The sequence below is a fragment of the Geotrypetes seraphini genome, chromosome 9 (assembly GCF_902459505.1).
Source record: "Geotrypetes seraphini chromosome 9, aGeoSer1.1, whole genome shotgun sequence".
Taxonomy (NCBI): domain Eukaryota; kingdom Metazoa; phylum Chordata; class Amphibia; order Gymnophiona; family Dermophiidae; genus Geotrypetes; species Geotrypetes seraphini.
The window spans coordinates 17,003,513-17,030,461 of NC_047092.1; the positions used below are offsets into that span (position 1 = coordinate 17,003,513).

Here is a 26,949-nt window from a genome sequence, read left to right on the forward strand (position 1 = left end):
GTTTAACCCGCAGTATTCCGCCCGTTAAACCGCTACCGCGCCTTTGTAAAAGGACCCCTTAGTTCTGTGAATTTTTATTCCCAGCCATATTTTAGGAGTGGCCCTTTATTCCTTTTTTTTTAGTGAATATGTGTGTACCATTTCTAATTCATGAAAGGGCTATATATGCCCCTCTACCTCTAAATTAAATATGGGCAACAAAGTAAGAACACAGATTTTTTTTTTTTTGTTTAAATAAGATGGTAAACATCCTTCTTTTCACACATTTCCCATTATATCAACTATTTATTTACATTTCTAGCCTGCTAAAAACATAATATATTCTTGAAAACGAAAGCAGGGACAGGCACATCTGATCTCTAGTGGATACTGCGGGATGGATGGGCCCATCATGTTTCTAGCTTTTGAAAATTTGAAAACCTCATCCCCTCAACATTAGCCTGATATTGCAAGCTTCTCGTTTCCTTCTTTCGTGTTCATGTTGTTTACCAGATCTCTTGCAGCTCGATGTAGTCAGGTGCAAAGAGAAAAGAACAAACTGCTCCCAGCACTACTCTAGGCTGGAGTCTCCACCCCAGGAGAATTCTGCCTTTTGGCTTCAGAGATGAATTGCTAATAGGACTATAACATTCATAATTGCAAAAGGTGGCAAACGGACAGCTCACCGGTTTAACCAGATATTCTATGCAAGCTAATAGAAAGAATTTAACTGTTCCACTAAATGCTCTGTCCTGTGAAACTCAAAATCAGTCTTGTTTGCCCATTTCTTGGCTACACTACTGTTCACTGGTTTTTATTCCTTGGCTTGTTCACATGAAACATTTCTTTGTTTTGGTAAATTGTAGCTGTCAAAATAACCTGACAGATATTTCTGCAAAAGAACTGTGTATCATTTGATCTTTTACTGGAGGATTTTTGTTTATAAGTAAATGGCATGCAATTCTGTTTTTTGGGAGGGAACTCCCCCCCCCACACACCTGCATCATTGCTCATTCTATACCACTGCGCAACAAATTTTACATTTTTATCTGAGGCAAGAACGAAATGAGGTTTACTTTATAGAATTTGACCTCTTGTGTATGAAAATAGCCTCAGTTTTCTCCTATCACGTATAGTTTTTGAGCAAATCACAAATATAGCATGAGAAATCATAATGTAACGCATGGCGCCGATTTAAGAGTTCCTATAAATATTATTTTCTAGAATCGTTCTGTTGAAGTGCGTTTATAAACGAGATTAGAAGCATCTCTGATTAATGTCCAACAATAGCCAGCATGGATGAATTCCATCTACCCTGATACCGTTTCTCCATTGTACCAATGTCCTGGTGAAACCTTTCCCTGTGCTCATCAAGTTTCTTTAAACTTTCTTATACCGCCCAATCAAGCCTTCTAGGTGGTGTACAAAAACGCTAAAACAATGTGCTTAATAAAATACGTTTTAAACATAAACAAACCGGGAGTAACAATTGTTGAAGACATTGACAAATGGGAACAAAAGGGAAGGAAGGGTTAGAACTACAATTGATAGAGAGAAAGAAAACATGCTGGGGAAGAATAATAAAAGGGAAAGGAAACCTTTCTTGGATCTAAGTCGCCCTTAAAAGGACAGTTTATGTTGCAAAAGCATTATGAAAGAGAAATTTATTTAACTTCACCTTGAAGTTGGCAAGAGTTGATTTTTCACGTAAGTAATTTGGAATATTATTCCAGAGAGAGGGGACACTAACAGAGAAAATTGTAGTCCTCATTGTGCTTATATATTTCAATGAGGGGATGGTAAGAAGGTTGTGGGCTGTAGATCTTAAAGTCCTTGTTTGATTATAGGGGATAAGTAGGTTTTAATGAATTCTGGCTGGTTATTTTCTCTGCTTTTAAAAGTTAGTAGGAGAATTTTATAGGCAATCCTATGTTCTATTGGTAACCAATGAGCTTTATGTAGAAGAGGGGTAACGTGTCGTATTTGTTTGCATTAAATATTATTTTTACTGCGGTGTTTTGTACTAGTTGGAGTCTTCTTATTTCCTTTTTTGTTATGCCTTTGAGGAGGGCATTGCAGTAATCTATACATGAAATAACAAGAGAGTGGGTTAAAATGTTCAGGGACGCGGGCTCCAACAATTTTGCTAAAGCTTTTATCGTGCGGAGTCGACAGAAACAGCGTTGGACCACTTACACTCCATCATTAAAATTAATACTTTAGCTCAAAAATCTAATTTGAGGCAAACTGTTTCAATATTTCAGAGACTGTCATAACATTTACTCCAAGGATTAGAAAATATAGCAAAAATGTTAATTTTTGCATTACACTGCCTCTTTTGCCAAAAATCAGAGGGTTGTACTGAAAACCAAGGTCAGTTTTGAATTCAGTGACCCCCCAAATCACTATAGAACATCCACTACAATTCATGCCACAAAACCTGTTGCACAGCTTAATTTGTGATTTTCCTTATAGGTTTTGTACTTATGGGACACTGCTGCAGCTCAATATATTAGCTCTTTCATTAAAGCTTAGCATGCGTTAATGGATATTAGTGTACGATAAGTGTATTATTATGGGGCGGGGTCTGGGGTGGAGATTGGGCAGGGTCTGGCCTGCAACTAGCCTGTGTTTTGGATTTCGGCCCCTTAATGTGATTGAGTTTGGCACCCCTGCCTTAAAGAATGACATGGAGATGGTTTTCTCCTTATGCACCTAAGCATTCTTCTAGCTTTGGCTGTCACCTAAGTCATACCTAAGTCTTGTTGGATCACAATAGCACTTCTCCTTCTAAATGATACTGCTCCCTCAAGTTGCTGTAGCCCAAGTGCTTAACCCTGCATTATTTTAGCATTAAATCTTAGTTGTTAATTTCTGGGGAGAGGCTAGTGGTGGCTGCAGGCTAGATGCCTGCAAGTTATTTGAAGGGGAGAGGTTAACACTGAAGGCTCCCCTAGGGCATGGGTGTCAAAGTCCCTCCTCGAGGGCCGCAATCCAGTCGGGTTTTCAGGATTTCCTCAAGGAATATGCACGAGATGTATTAGCATACAATGAAAGCAGTGCATGCAAATAGATCTCATGCATATTCATTGGGAAAATCCTGAATACCCGACTGGATTGCGGCCCTCGAGGAGGGACTTTGACACCCCTGCCCTACGGAGGCAGAGAACATTGGCAGTTCAATCCCTGGACAATGTTTTCAGCATTCAAACATTCTACACATTCAAGACCATTATAAATGGGGGGGGGGGGTACGAGGGAAGAAATCGGGTTAGTGTGATAGGAGCAGGGAAGAAAAAAAACAAAACACAGCAGAGGTGAAAGGCAAACATATCCAAAAAGAGAGGCATTAGTGATAGGAGTGTAAGGTAGGAAAATGCACCAATATCATCTCACTAATTGATAGTGAAGGGTGTTTACTGCTTGCATTTGAACTGACAACTTGTGTTCCATTAAAAAATCAAATTAAAAAGACTGCTGGAACCATTGCTTTAAGGGTGTTTTCAAATCAAGGACAAGTTAGGCAGTAAACAGTCACTGTGAATCTTCTCCCATCAGGAAAGTCAGACAAATACTAGCAGAGTAGATGAGGCTGGTTCAAGCTACCACCAGCAGAGATTTCTATTTGTCAGCATAAGTAAACAGAAAACAGGACTTGAAATAAGTGTACATATTCTGAGGATTTGAATACATCATACACAACCACATTTTCCAAAAGCTGGAATGCTTAAGATAGTTGTGTTACAGCAAGGAATAATTACTGATAATATTAATACATGCAGTCCCTGTACTTGGAAGTATGTGGCAATAATCTCTCTAAGCAAGCAGAAAACTTGTAATTGTGTGCATAAAAGTAGAAAACCAAAAAAACTCTGTGGAGTGATGATGTTCCTAAATGGACTTTATTTGAAAGTGTCAAAGTTCCAAAGGTACACTAAAATCATCCACATCAAAAAAAATTCCATCCACATAAAAATAAATCATCCACATAAGAGCCTTAAAGGACCTAGTCCGCTAGGGATACAGGACCCAACATGGTCCGCGTTTCGACAAAAAGTCTTCTTCAGGGGTCCCTGGAGGTCCTATAAAAGTGAGTACATGGGAAACAATTGTGTGGTGAGCCGGAAGTGAGACACTGCTTGCATTTGCAATGGAAAGTAGAATCCATAAACCAGAATTATAGATTCAAAGAGGAAGAAGTCCATTGAGGCTTACTGCAGACAAATTCGCTCCCCCTTTCTGCCAAAGCCACCACCTGTGTGAAATTCCTTCCTCATCACCTTACTTCCTAAGTGAAAGCACGTGAAGCTTCAGCATGAAAAAGGTGCAATAAGTTAAGGCAAAGCAGGTGAAATAATAAAGAGCGAGACTCAGTACAGACGATAGTCCAATCAAAACTGGACTATTGTAATGCCTTTTATTTAGGGATTACAACAATACAGTGTAAAGCTCTGCAAATGATACAAAAGGCTATTATAGGGGAAAACACCCTCCAGGGATTCGAGACAAAGTTAGACAAGTTCCTGCTGAACCAGAATGTACACAGGTAAGGCTAGATTCAGTTAGGGCACTAGTCTTTGACCTAAGGGCAACCGCGGGAGCAGACTGCTGGGCACGATGGACCACTGGTCTGACCCAGCAGCAGCAATTCTTATGTTCTTAATTTGTGGTGTTAGAAAGTTTGAACTCCAGTGGCTACCTGTGCATTCACAAATTATTTTTAGGGCAGTTGTACTTGTGTTCAAAGTCATCTATTATGGGATTCCCTGGTATTTGTCGCAGGTTAATATCTGTTTAAATTCCCTGTTTAATATCTTTGTATGAGACCTGCCTCAGGGACTTCGAGGTAAAATTACATTATTTGCCGATGACGCTAAGCTATGCAATGTTGTGGACAGCGCAACTCTGCCCGACACTATGAGGCAGGATCTACTTTTACTGGAACAATGGTCTAATACTTGGCAACTGAGTTTTAATGCCAAAAAGTGTAAGGTTATGCACCTTGGTAACGGTAACCCCTGCAGAACATACACCCTGAATGGTGAAAACTTAACAAGAACTGTCACAGAACGGGACCTGGGTGTAATCATTAGTGAAGATATGAAAACTGCCAATCAAGTGGAGAGAGCTTCAGCCAAGGCTAGACAAATGCTGAGTTGCATCCGAAGAAGTTTTGTCAGCCGAAAGCCTGAATTTATAATGCCGTTGTACAGGTCCATGGTGAGACCTCATCTGGAGTACTGTGTTCAGTTTTGGAGGCCACATTATCAAAAGGATGTGAAGAGAATGGAATCGGTTCAGTGAATGGCCACTAAGATGGTCTCAGGACTCAAGAATCTCCCATATAAAGAACGTCTAAGCAGGCTGCAGTTATTACATTACATTAGTGATTTCTATTCCGCCAATACTTTGCGGTTCAAGGCGGATTACATAAAAGTTTTCAGAAATTACATAAAAGTTTACAGGAATAGCATAAGAGATGTCGTAAGAATGCAGGGAGAGGGGAGACATGATAGAGACATTCAAATAGCTTACAGGCCATACTGAGGTGGAAGAAGATATCTTTTTCCCCTATGGGTCCCATGGCAACAAAAGGGCATCCACTCAAACTCAAGGGTGGGAGATTTCATGGTGACATCAGGAAATATTTCTTCACCAAAAGGGTGGTTGATCGCTGGAATGGTCTTCCACATCAGGTAGTTGAGGCCAGTAACGTGCTCGACTTCAAGGGACGATGGGATGAACATGTGGGTTCGCTCCAGGGAAATGCTTAGGGGGAGGGTTCTTTTAGAGGGAGGGTTCTTTGAGTGAGCAGACTTGTTGGGCCGACAGCCCTTTTCTGGCGTCATACTCTATGCTTCTATGTTTTGGCAATTTACTGACCATTTAGAATTCTGAGGTCTGCGGGTACAATGCCACTGTTGGTGATGGACTTCTCAAAAATGTAACTCTTTGGAACAAATTAACTGGACCACAAAGAGCTCTCATTGATATTCAAAAGTTCAAAAAAATGCTTAAAACCACACGCTTTGTAGAAGCATTGTAATGAATGATGATTCTTGTTTACTCTGGTTCTGGATTGCTATATAATAAGAGAGCTGTGGATAAATTGTTCTCACTGGATGTTTATTGACTGTATAAGATTTTGCTTTTCTGTATTTTTTAGTTATTTTATGAATGTTATTTGTTTGTTTGTTTTTTTAATTCTTTATTCATTTTAAAAATCTTTCATCAAGTGTACAATAATCATAATAAACACAATAAATCAAGGCACTTGCAAATCTTATCATTATAATCTAAACATATAAATGTAACCCTCTCCCCACCCTCCCTCAAAGCCCTTCATTCATGTAAAGAAACCTATATTTGAATCCCTCCCCCCTCCTATTACTATATGATGTCTGACTAATAGGAAAATGGCATTTAATCATGACAAAAAGACATTAATGGCTCCCAAATTTTAATTTAATTACTCAATAGAGAGATAAGTTCCTTAGTAATCTGTGGCTAACAGGGACTATTTTTCAATTTTTCACAGCTATAAATCATTTAGAATACAAAATACTTGTGGGTGCAAAAATTATAACGATAATAAAATTATATAAATAATTAGTGAAGTGCTCAGACCTGATAATCCCACCATCACGATCACGTCATTTCTATCTGAACACTGGGACCAATTGTGACTCTAAGGGAGTGGTTTATTACATACAATGCCCATGTAAAAAAGTTTATATTGGGCAAACGATACGTAAAATCAAAACCCGAATTACGGAACATTTAAGTAACATTAGAACCAATAGGGTTACCGCCCCCCTCGTATCCCATTGGTCCCAGCATTCACATAAACTGGAAGATCTAAAGTACACAGTGTTAATTCACACACGCAAAACTGAAGGGGATATATCAAGATCTTTAATTTTGAAAGAACAGCGTCTGATATATAACTGGCAGACCCTGCAGCCAGCAGGATTAAATTTAGATATTGAATGGTTGGCAATATAGATCCATATCCAGCGAAGTAATCTTACAATGTTGCATTCACTTCCGGTTGTTGTCAACAAGTTTATAAGTTAAGTTCCGGCCAGCTTCTCTATATATTACTCACCCAGTGAAGTGAGCCTCATTCGCTCAGTCCATTCTGAACTTCTCTGACTATAGCGAGCCGATATCAGGTAATTTAATGACGAATAAAATGTATATTAGAAACTGGATATAAGAGATTTCAAGTATTTAATTACTGCTTAGATGGTAAAAATATAACCTAGTATACTTTATTTTTAGTTCGCTGTTTGAAATTTCTTAGTGTCCCTCCCTGACGAAGAGACGAAATCCGGGTCGGGGGGACGGGAGATCACCTAAGAAACTAACAACATTTTTAAAGAAGCACGAGCACTTTAATAGACACCAGTCACCAATGAGAGTTAACACCTTCAACATGAACAACCCCTGAACGAAGATAAGTACCACCACTAGTTAAGACACAGTATTCAATATTCAGGGATGGCAGGGGACAAGTGAATGCAATGATGGTCCCCTAGTTAACCTCATAGTGGTGACATCACTACTAAATGGGTTATCAGGTCTGAGCACTTCACTAATTATTTATATAATTTTATTATCGTTATAATTTTTGCACCCACAAGTATTTTGTATTCTAAATGATTTATAGCTGTGAAAAATTGAAAAATAGTCCCAAATTTTAATAAAATTATTATAATTTCCATTTTGTATCGCTATTGATCTTTCCATTCTATATATGAATGTTATTTGTAAGCCACCTAGTAATAGGCAGTTGAGAAATTTGTTAAATAAATATTACTGCAGGGGTGTCAAGGTGCAGCCCTCAAGGGCTGCAATCCAGTTGGGTTTTCAGGATTTCCACAATGAATATGCATGAGATCTATTAGCATAAAATGAAAGCAGTGCATGCAAATAGATCTCAAGCATATTCATTGGGGAAATCCTGAAAACCCTACTGGATTGCAGCCCTCGAGGAGGGACTTTGACACCGCTGCCTTACTGCATCTAGGCCAGTATCCCGTCTTCACGGAGGCCAATCCAAGTCGTAAGTACCTGGCAAACCCCCAAATAGTAGCAGCATTCCATGCTACCGATCCAGGGCAAGCAGTGGCTTCTCCCATGTCTGTCAGCAGTTTTGGACTTTTCCTCCAGGAACTTTGTCCAAACTTTTTTTTTTTTACAAACTATATTAACCGCTCTTACCAATGCAAAGTGCTGTGCAAGGAAAGAGTGCAGAGAAAGTGTCAGAGCGAGTGATACAAAGTCGCGAGACTACAGTTAAGTGCAGCGAGCGCGCGCTGCCCAGCTCAGCTGTCTCGCTCACTCCCTCCCGGGCTTTTTACCATCTTGACGCTGCCTGATCGCAGGGCATCAAACCGGCTGCGCCCGACTGACCCTGAACCGCCCAGGAAACCACAGGACCGAGACTGAAGACGGTGACCACTAGCAAAACCATCCCCACTTCCCAGAGCAGCGTGAAGACGTTAACGTCTCACGCGCCGCCGCGCATGCGCACTGTGCGGCGGAGGGGCGGCGCCTGGCGAGAGGGCGGGGAGGCCACGTTCTGCGGTCCCAAGCGGAAGTGACGTCGAATTAGGGCGCGGCGCGAGCTTTTTGCGTGAGGCGCATGGAGGGCGGCGGAGGGCCGGGGACGGCGGTGGGTTTCTCGGGCGAAGGCGGCTCGGAGGACGACGAAGAGGAGGTAGGAGGTGACCCGGAGTCCCGAGAGGAGCGAAAACGTTTGGAAACCGTGGCTCTGGTGCTGCCTCTGCAAACGTCTTTGCACCTAAAGTTCTTTTTTTTTTTAACCCCTGTTGCTCTTCGTGTTAACCATTTTTTTGTTGTTGTTGGAAAAGAATTTTATCAAAAACTGTATAATCATAACAAGTATTGTAGTAAATATTCTAACATGGAACAGAGATAAACCTAAAACAATGTGGTAGATGATGTCTTCCCGAAAGAAAAAAAAAAAAAAGTAGGGAAGTAGGGGTTCCAGACGTCCGGATTTCTCCAGTCACGGCTTCCTTTTGAGGACATGTTCGGGGGTCCGGATGGCTTTTCAAAACCCAGCACTTTGTCCTGGTTTTCAAAATCCTCCTCAAATCGCGTTGGGCAGGGGGGAAATGGCGCGCCTGCGTGGATGACATGCGATGTCATCACGCGCATGCGCGGGCTGGAATGAGGTAGAGATGGATGGGGAATAGAAGGATGAGGGGAGAAATGTTGGATGTGGTGGAGAGGGCAGACTGAAGGGGATGCAAGGGGGAGGAATGTTGATGGAGGGAGAAAAGTGGCATTGTGCTGGAGAGGGGTGATAGAAGGAGGCATGGGGCTGGTGGGCAGTCGTGAAAATTGCTGCATATGATCTGGAGGGATGAGAGAGAGAGATGTGTTGGATGTGGCAGTAGAGGGGGTGGGAGAGATGCTTGGATCTCTCAAGGCAGATGGACAGTGAGAGAGGGAGGCATATTGCCAATAGGGGTGGAGGAGAGAGGAAGAAAAGTTGGACTCATGGAGAGAGAGAGATGTTGGTTGCAGAAGGGAATGGGGTCCAGAGGAGAGGAAGTGTGCAGGAATCAGAAAGTCACAGGTCGATGTGGACGTGTTTTAAATCTTCCTTTATTTCAGCAGTATCTACTTTCATGTCAAATAAGAGTTCATTCATCGATTTCAGTTTGTCCAGTATTTCCTTCATGCTGCCCTTGTCTGATGTAGGTAATGGCGCCTTCGATGGAGAAGTAGGCTCCAGGTTGTGCCGTTTACCAACCTTGTTTGCTGACATAGCGACAAGAGATACTTGAATAGTTGATATTCCAAGTAAATAAGGAAATTATAAAAGGTGGGCGGAGTGGACTCATAAGTGTTAAACACCGAAACACAATTCTAGAAGTAGGAGCGCAAGGTTCAGGCTCTGCAGCTCTATTAATTTTTTAGATGGGAGTGTTTGTTGACAGGAGCTATCCAGAGGATGGTGCTGAACTACATGTTCATGTGTTATGTTATAATTGATCATAAATAAATCTTCCAAAACATTTTTATCACCTTCTACAGTTTAATGTGATTAGGACAGCAGTACATATAGTTATTATAAATTTTGTCAAACATTGTTTTTCAGGAACAGCTGGTAGTGATGGAGTTATCAGGGATTATTGACCCAGATTTTCTAGAAAAATGTAACAACAAATGCAAGATTTTGGTGAGTGTGATTAAAGTAATATATAAACAGTTACTTGATGCTTATCTGTAGCATGAATTTGGATTTTAAAATTAATTAGACTTTAAATCCAACTCAAGGCAAGTAATAATTCAAGTATAAATGGTTAAATCCCTTCCTGGAAGGTTTACACTTGAACAGGCTGATAGAAAAATATCTGCATTAAATAGATTTTTATCATTATTTCTTGTTAATATTTTTTCTTTTATTACCAGTGTAATAAACTAATGATACAATATACTAGAAAACAAATCACTCCATTTGGTCAGTACACACCACCAGAAAAAGTATTTAAGTCGAAAGAAAAGCCTCAGACACAGAGAGGTGTTCCCACTTTCTTCCACCCAAGCATCACTGGCAAAAAGCTTTCGCATTTAACTTATTACTGGCTCTTTTCTAACTAGCTTGTTTTTCTAGTTAGTTTTGACTATTTTCAGGCCCCCACCTGCCAGCAATAAGAACATAAGAATTTGCCGCTGCTGGGTCAGACCAGTGGTCCATCGCACCCAGCAGTCTGCTCCCACGGCGACTCCCAGGTCAAAGACCAGTGCCCTGAGACCAGCCCTACCTGTTAAATGCAAAAATGTTTTCCCAGTGATGCTTGGCTGGAAGAGAGTGGGAACACCTCTCTGTGTCTGAGGCTTTTCTTTCACCTTAAAATACTTTTTCTGGCATTGGTGTGTACTGACCAAATGGAGTGATTTGTTTTCTAGTATATTGTATATTTTCCCTCCATTCCTCTTTTTTGCTATTTATAAACTAATGATATGCAAAAGGCATTGTAAAAAAAAAAATCTATGTTAAAACAGATGTGAAGGTAATAGGGGAAAGTGTGGTTAAAGCTATAGCCTTAGCACCCTGCGGTTGTGGGTTCAAATCCATGCTGCTCCTTGTGACCCTAGACAAGTCACTTACCCCAACCCCCCAATTTGATCAAAAGCATAGCGCGATTTTTAGCGCCAGCTGTGGTGGCAACAGCTCCTACGCTCATAGGAATTATATGAGTGTTGGAGTTGTTACCGCCAGCACTAAAAAATGAACTATGCTTTTGTAAAAGAGGGAGGAGGGTTAATTGCCCCATTACCCTAGGCACATTAGATAGATTGTGAGCCTACCTTGACAGACAGGGAAAAGTGCTTGAGTACCTGAATAAATTCATGTAAACTGTTCTGAGTTCCCCTGGGTGAACAGTATAAAAAAAATGAATAAATAAACTTTCATTTCAACCTGAGAAGCTCTCTGGTCTTGTCACAGATGCATAGTTACCGTATTTGCTGCATCCCCTTTTTTATACACATTTTTAAAACAAAAATAATCACTCATTTTTGAGCCATGTTTTACCTAGAAATCTCAACATAAAATATCATAGAACACCGATAATGTTCTGGACAAATTTACCTGACACCAGCGCCCACGTACAAGAGAAAAAACCTGGCTTGTAGGAAACAGCATTATTTTCCTACAGGACAGGATTTTTCTCTTGTAGGTTGGCGCTGGTGTCAGGTTATGTGGTCCTGAGGCAGTGGCAGAACGCCACGAAATGATCATTGACCCATTTTTTGATTAGAATCCTGAAATTTACATTAGATTTGTTTTGCTAGTAGAAAAAGTTTTTTTCACATGACGTACCAAACAACTATTTAAGTAATGCTTTCATGAAAGTTTTTTATGCCAATGATGGATAGGAGGTAGGGTCTTATCACTCACCCAATATTGAGGCTTTTTCTTTCATGTGCACGAATTTCTTTGGTGTTTGAAGTTGACTATTTTTGTGGAGCGTCTTTGCTTTATTTGTGGTTATACTCCAAGAGAGTCATTTTTCTCGCAATGCAGTTCTTCATTTTTAGTTCTGACACTGTTCTGTAATTTCCTTGAACCACTGGTTTCATGACATTTTAAATAGTTAGACGCGCATGTTTTCGGTAGTGAAGACTGGAGTTTGTTGCATTGTTCTTTCAGTTGCAGCCATTTGCTTCTGCGTCACTTTTTAGGATGTGAAGACATAGGTAGATCTTGAAAATTCATCCCTAAATTTTCTACGTATGTGATTTTGTTACCTTTTCTGTAGGGGATAGACACGGCAAAGCCTATTCTGCAGGTGGACAAGTACGTCTTCGCAGGGGAGTACACAGGTAGGAACATCCAAGAAGGCGAAAGGCTTCTTCAGTCCACGTTTGAACAGCAGTTAACTCTTGCTATTTCTCCTTTATGGTGCTTTCTCTTCCCAGATGCTTTGGGCACTTGTGTGGTATTTGAAGAGGATGCTGACCATGGTGAGTAATAAGATTTTTAGAAGAGCAAAAATGCTTCTGCAGGGAGAAGGCAAATACTGAAGAGTTCTCCTTTTTGTAGTAGAGACTAGTGCTGGCAGCAAGCCACGGCTCAAGTACAAATGTCATACAGTAAGGAAGCTGAACATGACCCGCACTTTCCTGACAGAGAAGAAGGACGGAGAGGGATCTACAGGTGAGTTAATGGGTGAACTCTTATTCCCCCTCTCCCCTATAATCCTTTGGGCAGAAGCCTTACACAGTAAAACTGAGATTGTACAATCACTGTAAGGAGAAATTACCTGCAGTATTCTAAGAATTTTATTTAAATTACAAAGAAATATTAATTGAAAAAGTATCAAAAACTAGGTGTAGAGGAGGAGGCTTGTTAAGTTAATACTAATTGTACTTTCTGTCTTCATGGGAGCTTGGAGAGAGAGAGAGAGTGGGAGTAAGTTCTGACTCCGTTATCTAGAATAGGAATGGGGCAACCTTGGTCCCCAAGGACCACAACCCAGTTGTGTTTTCAGAATTTCTCCAGTGAATATTGTGACAGGCAGGAACCTGTCACGGCTAAAAACCCAGCTCCCAGACTAGAACAGGCTAAAAACAAGCCCATACTTGAGGAGGGAAGCAGGATTGTAAAGCCCCTTAAGAAAGATAAAGCTCCCCTGAAGCCAAGGTAGGAAGGGCTCCAAAAGCTAATGCTTTACTCTATTATTCCTTTTCCACATCTAGGGGGAAGGCCGAGTCTGTTTCTGCAGCAAGGGAAAGGGTTAAGGGAAGGGAAGGTACTAACAGTGCCGGGAAGCTTCAGGCTCATAGAGGAATGGGAAAGGGAAAAGAGCCAGCCCTGAATGTGAATAAATTTCCTTCAGCTGTGCACAGAGGGGAGGGGTACCTATAGCTCAGACCTCCAGGGCACAGCAAGTTTCCAGGCACATAGAGGAGTTTGACAGGAAACAAGGCTTCTTTACCCATACCTGACTGAAAATTTCAGACAGAAGGTAGTAAAACAGACTGTTATTTTGCTCCCAAAGATAAGCTTTACTGGGGGGGGGGGGAGGGGGGAGTGCCTTTCTGAGGAAGAGATTGAAGCTAACTCAAAGAAGCCTTTACACCCATAGGTAGGGGGTGGGGAACGAGAGAGAGAGGAAGAAACGTTTATGGAGATAGAGGGCTATAACCTCTTTCTAAGTGACATGGAGAGGTACATGGAATGCACCCCTGAGCAGGACTGTTTTATGGAGGAAGAATTCATGTATGATTGAGCTAAGAAAGTTTGATACTCTTTGTGACTGATTTTGGTCCTGAGCAATAAGATTACTGAAAGTAAAGTATGTGAAAATGATTTAGGAAAGGCCAGAGCAGTGCCTTAGGGAATGAGAGAATGTATGAATGTGTTTAACAAGCCCCAGTGTGTTAAGGCTATGTTCAGCACTGAGCTTGAAAGAAAAGCACCCAAAAAAAGCTGCCTTTCCTGTCCTTGCAAGTAAGGACACTAGGAAACACGGGCGGGAGTCAGAATGAACTGATTATTTAGTGGGAGGCACGTTTCCGCACATGCTGTTCCTGGCTAGGTGATAGGGCAGTAATGTGAGTGACAATAAAGGGAAAGGGGAAATAATAGCAAAATAAGTTTTGTGAAAGGAAAGTTTTCTACAATAAGGTTGAAGTAGGAAACCAGCTGGCAGAGGCTGGAAGATTGTTGGACTGGGAAAATAAAGTGAAACCTGCTATCAATTGCAAGAATGCAATGGTGCCATGATTACTGATGTATGATATAGTGCCTTGCTATTTGGCGAAAAGAAGAAAGGCAAATAATCTTGTGTGGGGGGGGGGGTGTTTGTGGAATAAAAGCCAGAGACTTTTTGGACCATTAAAGAATCCTGGCTTAAATTCCTTTGACATTTCAAAGGCGCTAAACAATACGCTTGTTCAGGTGAGGCCTTGCCCAGCTAGCGGGACACAATATGCACGAGACCTAATTGCATACAGCAGAGACAGTGCATGCCAATAGATCTCGTATATAGTCATTGGGGAAATCCTGGAAACCTGACTGGATTACGGCCCCCTGTGACTGAGATTGCCCACCCCTGATCTACAAGAATGGCTATTGCTTCTCACTCAGGGGAATGTACCAGACTGCAGAAAAGCACAGTGCACTTAAGCTCTTCACAGTGGTGGGTACTCCGGGGAGTCATGAGCATCGTTTCTGATACAATGGGCAGCCCAAGCACATGAGCCATCTCAGATTACAAACTAATATCTGTCCTAACCCAATAATGTATTGACACCTAGGATGTAAATGTTTAAACATGCTGTTTAAACTTGCAGGTTCTGAATCTCTGTTCATTCTAAGTTTCATAAACTGCCTCTGACGAGGTACCTTTCCTATGTCTCCTTTATTCCTAGAGAGAGGTGTGGAATTTTTGCAGATTAAGGACAACAATTTCTATCGACGTACCGACATGATATGCAACTTTCTGCAACAAAAGGAGGAGGAGGAGGAGGTTGAAGCTGCACCTTTGATAAAAGAACAGTCAGCGGCAGAGTCTGAAGAGGAAGTGGTAGGGAGCGGGGGGAACTCTAAACCTCAGGTGGAAAGTTCGACGGCTCACGCTGATACAGCAGACTTGGAATTGGAGATCTGTGCTCCTTCTCAGACTCCAGATCGTTCACTGGAAGTTGTCCCTGATGGCTGAGATGAGATGGGCTCAGTCAGCACAGATGGATTTACAAATATTTCTAGACTTCATCCTTATGAGGTTGAATTTATTCTATTTCTACAGTTCCTTTTGAGAGGTTAAAAGGGTATTGTTGCTGCCTAGTTACTCTGCTACCGGCAGTATATCCAGTGCAGTTGTTATTAACGGTTTTTAGCGCAGGCTGGCGCATTGAATGCGCTGCTCCCGATGCTCATAGGAACTCGATAAATGTCGGGAGCAGCACAGCGCATTCAGTGCGCTAAAAAACACTTCCGTGGTTTTGTAAGAGGGGGGGTACATATATCATTTTCTGTGTCTGTCAATTGTTCTGTGTTGAAGGTTTAAGACACTGAACAGCTGTACATTACTTATCAGCTTAGCCAGAGAGATTGCGCTTTGCGATGAGAATTCAAGTTGAATGCAGCAACAAAGAAGAATTTTGTCATGGGAAAAGTATTGGCCAAGTACTAACCATCTCTCTTTTACCACATGTCTGAATCTTGCACCTCAGCCTTTATTTGGCCTGGTTTAATAGCTCTTGGTAGTTTTAGGGGAAGATTGAAAATACTACGAAACAGCTGGACCGTTTCAATGAAGCAGTAGAGGATTTGTAACTTTAAAAAGCTGAAAATCATCTCTAACCAAAGTCTGACAAACATAAATGATGGTTAAAAAAAACCAAACCCAAAACAGTTATTTGGTCCACCCAGTTTGCCCATTTGCTGATCTGTGGTCTTCTTTATTCCACAAATATACCTGTATGTCTGTCTCAGTGCATGAATGCAGAAATATTTGTTTGTGTTCAAATGCTTAGTTTAGCAAAACTTTGGTTGTTATCTGCTTGCCATGGAATAGAAAGCCAAAAGCTCACTGTCATAGTCATAGAGAGTTTGAAACATACATTACAGCATAATCAAATGGAGAAAACAATAATGATGCATATAAAATAAATAGTCAAGAAAGCCACGAGGAAAGAGCAGATATATAAAAACAACCCAGATTCTGAAAGGTGAACCAGAAAGCTGTTAAAATATTTATATATTAAGTTTGTCAGACTGATATTTTGTTATTCCCTGAGGATGTTAATCTTTTTTCATTTGCTAATCTTATTGAATTGCAAGATTTTGCAGTATATAAATAAATGATTATGTGAATTTGAAAACTGAACCTTTGTGTGCTCAGGGCAACTGAAATCAGTCTGGTTATCTGTAACAAGATGGGTGAGACTGGTACTCTGCTTGTTTGATATTTATAGCACTCTCAAAATGCCATGGGGTTGGGGGGGACAAGCACGGAAAAATCTGCTTATAGACTGATAGGAAAGAGCTCTCTACTGAATTCCCTCACTTGCTTCAGTTTATACTGCTGTGGTACAACTACTGAGTTTTAGTCCACATTTCATGTTTCTGATTCCTCAAAGAGGGTCGTAGAAGAACTACTCCATATTTTGCAATTCCAAACCACAGTGGTGACAAAATAGGCCTGAATGACTTAGGCCTGGATTCACTAAACAGACCTACCGATCCGGGAGGGGAGTGGGGGGGATGATTCATAATGTGTCCCCATGCAAATAAGGACGCTCGGAATCACGCCCCCAACTGACTGCAGGGATCGCTGAATAGCAATCCCCACGCATGAGCAGACCATCTATAGATGGTCTGCGCATGCTTACAGAGCAGTGACCTTTTATTTTTTTATTTTTATTTTTCTTCGTGAGCCCGTGGTTTCAACCCGCTTTAAACCCTCAGGTTAAAACCACAGGCTCGCAGTGCAGGGAAAGGCAGGAGAGTCGGGGCGGTGAGAGAAGGAGATTCGGGGCAAGAGCAGTGCGGCAGGAGAGATTCGGGGCAGTGAGATGAGAGTCGGGGCAGGAGATGCAGTTGAAAAGCAGTGAGCGACTGGACCTCAGCAGTCACTTCTTTTGTTGATCGGCAAGCCTATTCGAGGTTCCAGATTTGTTTAGTGAATCGCTGCCTGCCTACATTTGAATGCCGTTCCCCCTCATTTGCATGCATGGATCAGAGAATGATCAGGACACAGGTTAGTGAATCGGGTCGGAGGAAAATTGGGTCGCAAAGTGGTCAGGACTTGATCGGTGGGCTTAGTGAATCTATCCTTAAATGCCTAAGCAGATCTTAGTGTTTTCACAAGCTCTTTCTGCTTAGCCACTCCCATTCTTTAGAATTTCAAGTAAAACTGTTCACCCCGTTGTGTGTTATCATCATCAGAATCCATTGCTGATATCCCACAGGACATACAAGTGTCAAGGCATAGAAACATAGGTTTTATCTGCTTTCATTCTCTCTGGTCTGCCTATCCATGCCATCTACTATCCCTTTATTTCCCTTAGAGATCCATTGTACTTGAATACAGCACAGACAGCCAAATCCTAATGTAGGTATCATTCGTCTACTGAAGCAGCATAAACACCTGCGCAGATACTGAAATGAGCATTTCAAATGTCATGCATCTACATGGAAATTATGCCTCTTAACCCTTGTTTACAAAAGGGAGGAAATAAAACAAAATAAAAATATATTGATAAAAGAAAGAAGCGAATGCAGTTGATCAAAGAAGTAAGCATGCTGGTTAGAGAATAACATGGTGACAAAATTCATCAACGTTCCATCCCCACAGTTAACCACGGGAAACCATCCCATGTCATTCTCTAGTGTCCAGCTCAACCTTAGTCCTTGTACACCAGCATTCTTCAATGCAAGACTTGAGGGTCAGTGGCTGAGCCCATTCATACTCTTCCCTCTTTCCTTAAAGAATGGCATGGAGATAGTTTCCCGCAGGGACGAGAACGGTGATGAATTTTGTCACTGTGTCATTCTCTAATGCTGATATTTGGCATGTCTCGGTGGCTGTTTTCACTCTGGAATGCAGTTTCTTTTCATTTTTCACCACAAGGTGGCAGACATGTTCTCTACTATGTTTTGAGATTTGAGCAGAGCCAAGAGGAGGCTTTCTAAAGCAGGAATAATATGTTCTGTGCAAACAGCATACTGTTCATTACGGATTGGTTAAGAGTTGCTTGCAGAAGACATCAATCATTTTCTTTTCTCTGCCCCCCCCCCCCCTTGTCTCTCTGGGCAGTGCCTTCCTTTCCTCAGTCTTAATTTCTACAAGTTGAGAAGATGTCTCTTCATCTGCTCTGCAATAGATTTTTTATTTTCAGGATTTAATCTGTTCTTGTTCAAGGCTTCCCTGTGCTAAGAGGATCCCAGCAGTCCTGGGACAGCTATGCTTGGGAGAAGGGCCAAATGTTGGGATCTGAATCTAGGAGGGCCACACTTTTAAAAGAAATGCAAAAATAGCAGACACAAAACAAAAAAGGTCTTCAAATAGAGGGTGATAAAATGCTTTAATTAAAAGACCCGACATGGGCCGTGTTTTGGCATTTCTTAAGAACATAAGAATAGCCTTATTGGGTCAAACCAATGGTCCATCCAGCTCAGTAGCCCGTTCTCACAGTGGCCAATCCAGGTCACTAGTACCTGGCCAAAACCCAAAGAGTAGCAACATTCCATACAGAATCCCAAAGAATAGCAACATTCCATTCTACCGATCCATGGCAAGCAGTGGCTTCCCCCATGTCTTTCTCAATAACAGACTATGGACTTTTCCTCCAGGAACTTGTCCAAACCTTTCTTAAAACCAGCTATCCTATCCACTCTTACCGCATCTTCTGGCAACACCTGCGATAAAATGTTTTGTATGTTATGCCTGTCCTCTAAATGTTTGTTATTTCTATATATTTTATAGACTCCTGATGCAGGCAGATCGCTGAAACAGTCTGTGTCGGGTCTTATTTTATCACCCAGTATTTGAAGGCCCCTTTGTGCTTTTTATTTTGTGTCCATTAATCTCTTAGAAACAGGCCTGTCCCACTGAGTTAACTGTCTGAAACAGACCTGTCAACATTCTTAGATTCTTATTCTCTTTTTTTTATTATTTCAAAAAATTCTATATCAAATATATTTTATCTTTCAGTACCCATAATCTCTTTTGATAAGGGGAATTTACTGTCACCTCATTACTGCTTCAGTCTTGTGTCTCATTGTTGAAACTGATTAGGAATCACAAATATGTTTGGTCATGTCACTCCAGAGTGCTCCATGGGGATATAGACTTGCTAGAAAAGAGAGAAATGTCTCTATCTATTCAAAGTTAGGTACTGGCATGTATAGGCCATTTCTTCAAACCTGCCAATTTTCTCCAGTCGTTTAATGTATTCATGTTTAAGCCATGTCTGTGTTTAGATCAACTGCAATCAGTCATTAAAATGCTGAGCTGTTCTGAATTTTCAGTACATATGAGCACAAGAAATGCCACACTAGGTCATATCAAAGATCCATTAAGCCAGTACAAAATAACCAGCAATATAAATAGATGGTTGACGCTTCCTTAGTACTTATCCAAATCCTTGGTTTCTTTAAGATGGAGGTGGAGTGTGCTAAACTGTGTGAATTAGATTAGTAGAAAGACTGAAATGCCCCTCTTCTCTTATATCAGAATGAAACCTGTGTCATTGTGGGTTAACGAGAGCACTCGGTTTTCACAGCAGAATTCATTTCTGGTAATCGGAACAGGAACGGAAGTGTAAAAAGATGTCCCAGAAGTGCCTTGTGAAATGGGCAGTGACATATGCTGCATGCTCACAGGAACAGGAAGTGACATTCTCTCTAACAGAGAGCAGGAGCATGGCCTCACAGCTACAGGGCTGGAGGCAGGGTTTCCATAGGAAAGTGCTGTCCTGACAGACATCAGTCCTGTAAATAAGACAAAAGGAAAGAACTTTAGCATTCCATTCTACATAGTAAATGACGGCAGATAAAGTCCTGAACAGTCCATCCAGTCTGCCCATAAGTGATACTCATTAAAAAAAAAATATATATATATATATATATATAATTAGATTAACTTGTCTCTTCTTTGATATTTCTGGGCCTTAGACTGTAAAGTCTGGTATTGTCCTAAGTTCCAAATGCTGAAGTTGCCATCTAATCAAGCCATTGTGACATCACAGGTGAGGTTGGATCTTGGGCATTGGTGGAATGAGGCATTATGACATCACAAACTGAGCTTTGGAATGTTGCTACTCTGGGTTTCTGCCAAGTAATATAGTAAATGATGGCAGATAAAGACCTGAACGGTCCATCCAGTCGGCCCATTAGTTATACCCTTTACAAATACATGATTAAATTAACTTGTCTCTTCATTGATATTTCTGGGTCATAGACTGTAAAAACCATCTGGTATTTTAGTCCTAAGTTCCCAATGCTGAAGTTGCTGTCCGAGCTCACTTCAGCCTATCCAACCATCCTGTTGTTTGCAGGACATCTACCGTAAATTCTGGCCAGTAACATCCTCCTGTTCCATATTAGTGGAGTTCACACTGATGCCCATCCTATATGGGATACAGACCATGCAGGTCTGTCCAATACTGGCCATTCTCTTCTATAGGTTTTATCTTTCTGTAATCATGGGAGAGTCCACCTCTTTCGCCTCCTACCACAGGTTGCCTAAAGTCAGATGCCAACTGTGTGTGTAATTTAGAGAATGCTAGCAATTATGTGTGTGACTGTGTATAAGGGCCAGCCAGGCACTCAGCGGTATTCTATAACTTGTACGCACAACTACCTTAATGCTTAAATGGAAGGGCTTTTTCATAGGAGGGGGTCACGGGTGTGTCCAACATTTACACATGTAACATACATAACGTGACCATTTATTTTTTCCTCAAAATGGTACAGGACATACCCCCATCCCCGGATCCTCCCCCAGATCATCCCGGATCCCCCTCCCCCACGGAATCCGTTAAATATAGTGCAAAATATAGACAGCAGATAAAAATTCTCAAAACTGACACATTTTGATCACTAAATTAAAAATAAAATCATTTTTCCTACCTTTGTTGTCTGGTGATTTCATGAGTCTCTGGTTGCACTTCCTTCTGACTGTGCATCCTTTCTTTCTCCCTGCCCCCCTTTCATTTATTTATTTATTTCTCCCTCCCGCCCCCCCCCCCTTGCACTTCCTTCTGACTGTACATCCTTTCTTTCTTTCTCCCTGCCCCCTTTCTTTTTTTTCTCTCTCCCAGCCCCCCTCTCAGCCGCCACCTATTTCTCCAAGCCACTGCTGCATTAACATCATCTTCGTGCAACGACTGCACAAGCCTTCCTCTCCCCCCGACATCAATTCTGACGTTGGAGAGGAAGTTCCGGGCCAGTCAAAACTAGAATTTCCTCTCTGATGTCAGAATTGTCGGGGGGGGGGGGGGGGGGGGGAGAGGGAATGCTTGTGCAGTCGCTGCATGAAGATGATCTGTTAGTGTGGTGGTGGCTTGGTGAAGTAGGTGGTAGTGGCCTCTTGGGCACAGTTTCGGGATGCTCTTTCTGAAAACAGGACAGTTTGGCGTCCCGAAGCTGTGCGTGGGAGACAACGGGACAGGTGAGCTAAAAACAGGATGGTCACATTAAACTTACAGAACACTAAGTTATATGCTAAAGTGCAGCATTGAGGCATTGTTTATTGTTTAATTAATTTTTTGATTAAACGCTTTATCGATTCTGCAAAGCGTTGTACAAAGCATTAAATAAAATAACATTTCAACAAACATAAATTACAATAAAACATACTTTCAAAAAAATCTATAAGACGAACTATTACACATACTAGGTTAATTAAGGACGAACGAACAAAAGACACACGAAGGAAAAAGGGAAGAAATACAATAGCTATAGTAAATGAGAGAAACATTAAGGGTAAACACAAAAGGGCAGGAATTAATAGAAAAAGGAAGACTAAAATAACTTTAGTTAAAATCAGCTTAAAAAAGAAAAGGAATGATAAAACTTTAGTTAAAAGCATCTTTAAAAAGGAAACATTTTAAGTTGCTTTTGAATGTTTTTAAAGTATTTTCCGTTTTTAGATACAGTGGAAGAGCGTTCCAAATCGTAGGAGCTGTTACGGAGAAAATAGAAGTTCGACGTGTGCCAATTATTTTTAAGGAAGGAATGACTAGATTAGACTGGGATATGGATCTCAAAGATCTCGGTGGATCATAAGGAATCAATACTCTATCTATGAAAGCTGGGGAATTAGTCTGCATAGTTTTGAAAGTCACATTTACATCTGTTGTTGACTTCATGTATAAGTGCTCTGATAGATAAGGATCACAGACCATGTAATGTGGGTGCCTGACTTCTAGCACCCAGTCGGTGGTGTAGTAAGGGTAGGAGGCAGCCACTGCTCCTTCCACGCCACACTCGCATCCTCCCTTCCTACCCTCTTTAAATCTTCGCCAGTGCGAGCTGCTGCTCGTGCCGATGTTGTCTTTCCTTCTGACATCACTTCCTGGCCCCACGACCCGGAATCGATTTCAGAGGGAGCCAGGCCAGCACAAGCAGCTTACCAGAGTAGGTGCTTGCACTGGGAAGATTTAAGGAGGTACAGGGGTGGGGGAAGGGAGGACGTGAGCGGAGAGGTGCAACCACCCCCACCATGAAAGCGCCTGTGGTGGTCAGCCTCCTCACCCCCCTTACTATGCCACTGCACCTAGTTATAGAGTTTACCCCTTTGGGGGTCATTTTATTAAGCTGCAGTAAGCACTACCACATGCGTACCACTGGTTAAAAAGACGACTGCAGGATGCGGCTCAGGCATCTCACGGTAGTTTTGGGATCAGCATGCGCTTTCCACTCGCTAATAAATAAATTTTTTGCACAGGGGACATGTTTGGGGGTGGAGAGTAGACATACCCTGCGCTTATTGGTTAGTATAGCAACATTGCTGCGTACTGATTAGCGCAGGGTGGCAATGGCTCACAGGTTAATTTGAAAATTAGCGCAAAGCCATTAATTAAAAAATTAGAAAATGCGGTCATTTTACAGCCACGCTAAAAGTGGCCTAAGCGTGTGGGAAACCCATGTGCTAATACTATTGCAGGGCACTTTTTGCAGCCCTTTGTGTGTTGGTACTATTGCTTGACTTTGAAACAAACTTTTTGTGACTCGATGTTAAGTTTATTTCCCTGGCCCTCATCCAACTCTATTACAACAATGACAGCAGTGTTTTTACCTAGTCTCCTTCATAACATTAACCTCAGCAATATGCTCCCTCTCCCCTACTGGGTCTTCACACCATATAGCAGAGATCATGGCAGAGAGAGCCTGAAAGCTGCTACGCTGGCTGGCTGGACCTTTCTTCTGCCACATCCTGCCTTTCTGATGGAACTTCCTGCAGGCAGGAAAGACCTAGTTTGGCATCTTCCAGGCTGTCTTGGCTGCAATCCCCATTGTAGCAATTGGGGGGGGGGGGAGGAAGGGAGGGGAGCAATGTTAGACCTGGACATGGAGGAGGGAGAATAGGTGCTTGTAGCTTCAGGCGGCCCCTACCTTAGGGTGGCCCTGGGCATTTTGCCAGGCTCGTTCAATAGTAACTACACCCCTGATCTCCACATTATGTACAATTAGAATCTCATGCTAAAATGGCAAGTCTTACCATGAAAAGGGTCTTTGCCCAGAGAGTGGGGAGATGTTGGCTGATGCAGGTGGGCTGATGCGGTTGGATACAAACTAAAGCCAGCAGAGCTGTGGGATTCTGCCATGGAGGGAATTTGTGGAGAGGTGGAAAGCTGCTGGAAAGAGGATAACGACATATACAATCTCAGAACATGTGATACTGGGAAAGGCCCTTGTATATGAAGAGTGATGTATGGAAAGAAGGCTTAGAGCAGGGGTTTCCCTGGGCCGCATTGGCCGAAAATGTTTCTGGGGCCGCACAAACGCTGCAGCAAGACAGAGGAGAGAGCTGGCACATCAGTAAACATCCGGGGGCAGCAGAGGAAAACACTTCATCGCCCTTGACCGGGGCCGCACAAAATACTTCACCGGGCTGCAGTTTGGACACCCCTGGCTTAGAGGAAAGGATGTTCTTGAGTGGTTAGCAAGTAAGTTAGGAGATCTGAGCCTTAGGAGTTCTCAAATCTGGCACTAACCTGCTGTGAATATCTCTCGGGGCTTTGTTAGATGATAGGGAACTTAAAACATAAGAACAGCCTCACTGGGTCAGACCAATGGTCCATCAAGCCCAGTAGCTCATTCCCACGGTGGTCAATCCAGGCCACCAGTACCTGACCAAAACCCAAGGTGTAGCAATATTCCATGATTTTGACCAGGCTCGATTACTGTGATTCTCTGTTTTGCTCCCTTTGTAGGCAATTAGTTCCGAATACAGCAGTCAAATTGCTATATAGTGCTAAGCACTCTGATCATATCACCCCAAAATTAGCAGCGGCGAAGCAAGGGTGAGAGGTGCCCCTTCCCTTCTCCCGTACCTCTTCAACTTCCCCAGTGCAAGCAGTAATCCCAACCTGCCGCTCGCACCAGCGTTGGGTCTTCAATATCATTTCTTAGGCGCAGGTCTAGGAATTGGAAGTTGGAGGAACAGCCGACACTGGCGTGAGCAGCAGGTTGGGTTCGCTGCTCGCACTGGGAACGTTAAAGAGGTACATGGGAAGGGAAGAGGCGTGTGCTAGGAGGGATGGCAGAGAGGAGGATGGGTGCCAGCACCCCCACCAAGATGGCGCCCGGGGCAGATCACCCCCATGCCTCCCCTAACTACACCACCGATGATCAGCAAAACAGGGATTTAAAATTCTTTTGCTTACTCGTTCAGTTCTCATACAGGTGTGAGAACTGATGGCAGCCATTCTGGCAGCAGCGCGGGGCCAGGCAGGAGCGCGAAAAGCTCGCACCTGCCTTGTGCGCTGCTCTGCCACAAGAGACAAGGAGGCAGCTGTCCAGGGAGGGAGGGGCAGGAGCATGGAAAGTTCTGCCGCTACACCACTGGACCACCAGAATTTAAAAAAGGTACCGGGAATGGGGTTTAAAAATTTGTTCTATTCGCTCCATGAGACATCTACATTTTCACCCAGTTTTGGGTTTTTTTTGGGGGGGGGGGAAGTGCGTCTTATGGAGCAAAAAAATACAATAATCTTCACAACAAAACAAAGTGCAACAAGTAACCCAACTACATCATTCCCTCGTCTAAAATGTCAACTATAAAATCTCAAAAGGACATTTCAATCAAAAAGGAATATTTCACAACATTTTGCTTTAGAAAAAAAAGCTCATACAAATAAGTAAGTTTTCAAGTCCTTTTTAAAAAGATTTTAACTCCCTACATAATCTCAAATGACCTTCCCTCTGGGTCTGATTCTGCAAAAGGTTGCCGAAAGTTAGGCACTTAAGTATTTTACTTGGTTCCAAGTGGTGCGTTAATTAGTCACAGCATTAAAAACCAATTAAAAACAATTAGGCACTTCTAGGTGCCTTCCGAGACTGGCGCCTGGGTCTAGGGCACTTAGTGATGCCAAAGCCTGGAAGTGGGCGTGTTTAGGGGCAGTGCCAGATTTCATCGCTGCCGGCTGCAATTCTACAAGGACCCTAGGTGCCAGAAACATAGGGCTGTAAAACCCTAGCTTACATTTCCTGCGCTTAGGATCCTCGCTAGCCGTGATTTTGTAAGCAGCACCTGTCCGTGATTGACATGTGGCAGGTGCCTGGTCTCCAGACACCTGTCGCATCGGGCGCCACTTTCAGAATCAGGCCCTCTGTTTTTAAAACTTTTTTTTTTGAGAGATAAAGCTTTCATTGCCAGGTTGTGTTCGTGTTTCATGCCTGGCAATGTGAACAGCACCTCTGATATAGTTATATTCATAATAATGGAAAGGGCACAAGAGGATGTGGTGAGAGTGGTTAATGTAGCTGGTTTTAAAAAAGGTTTGGACAAGTTCCTGGAGGCAAAGTTTATAGTCTGTTTTTGAGACAGACATGGGAGAAGCCACTGCTTGCCCTGGATCGGTGGCATGGAATGTTGCTATTCTTTGTGATTCTAGAATCTTGTTACTCTTTCAGATTCCAGAATCTTGTTATTCTTTGGGATTCTGTATGGAATGTTGCTACTATTTGGGTTTTTGCCAGGTACTTTTGACTTTGATTGGCCTCCATGAAGACAGGCTAGTGGGCTAGATTGGTCTGATCCAGTAAGACTATTCTTATGTTCTTAGTGTTTCACTCCACAGACTGTTAAAAAAATAAAATAAAAATAAATAGAGTGGAATTATGAAACATTCAAGAATTGACACTTTTTTCTTATGAAATGGGGACTATTTCAAATATCATATGAACATTTTTTAATGTCCTTTACTAATTAAAAAAAACTGGTCAATTTAAGAAAATCACAAAGGATACTTCCCCCATACCACCCGCCTTCGTAGGAGACAGGGATTTAGCCTCTGAATTTGTATATCACCATGGTTTTCTCACTGACCTCGGGAGCTCTTTCATTCTGAGAGATGAGGGAACATCCAAGAGGGTGGCTGGAGCATGAAATGACAGAGGACGTTACCTGTGATGAGGTAGAACCGGTCAGTGTGGCTGGATGAAAAGCTGGAAATCCACAGGGAGCAACTGCAGGTCCAGTCAGGGTGTGAATCCATTCATCTGCTGAACCTGAACATGTGGTGAGAGAGAGAGTGAGGGAAGTACGAAGTTAGAGATGGAAGAAAGAGGGAAGGTTGGAGAGAAAATTTTTTTTTGCAGAAACACAGAAGAGAAAAGAAAAAAAAAAGCATTGGATGCAGGCAGGCATTCGTACATTAGATGATGTTATATCTAATGAGAAACTACTTGATTTTTCATGACTGCAACAATCATTCGGTATTTCAAAGTCTCAAAATTATAGG

General features: G+C 42.1%; 2 protein-coding genes across 2 annotated transcripts in view; one reads left to right on the top strand and one right to left on the bottom strand.

The window, feature by feature from the left end:
* Positions 1 to 8,569: 8,569 nt before the first annotated feature.
* GTF3C6 (general transcription factor IIIC subunit 6) lies at positions 8,570 to 16,361 on the top strand. Its single transcript, XM_033957625.1, has 6 exons — positions 8,570 to 8,704; positions 10,118 to 10,198; positions 12,285 to 12,348; positions 12,445 to 12,489; positions 12,569 to 12,682; positions 14,902 to 16,361. The coding sequence occupies exons 1-6, from the start codon at positions 8,630 to 8,632 to the stop codon at positions 15,189 to 15,191; spliced, it is 669 nt and encodes a 222-aa protein (XP_033813516.1). The 5' UTR covers positions 8,570 to 8,629; the 3' UTR covers positions 15,192 to 16,361.
* Positions 16,362 to 19,703: 3,342 nt separating this feature from the next.
* Positions 19,704 to 26,949, bottom strand: part of PAX4 (paired box 4) — a 39,365-nt gene continuing 32,119 nt past the window's right edge. The window contains exons 8-10 of the mRNA XM_033958847.1: positions 26,613 to 26,716; positions 23,703 to 23,838; positions 19,704 to 19,969 (exon numbers count right to left, since the gene is read on the bottom strand). Of these exons, the coding sequence (XP_033814738.1) occupies positions 19,704 to 19,969; positions 23,703 to 23,838; positions 26,613 to 26,716 (506 nt within the window). The remainder of the gene's footprint in view (positions 19,970 to 23,702; positions 23,839 to 26,612; positions 26,717 to 26,949) is intronic.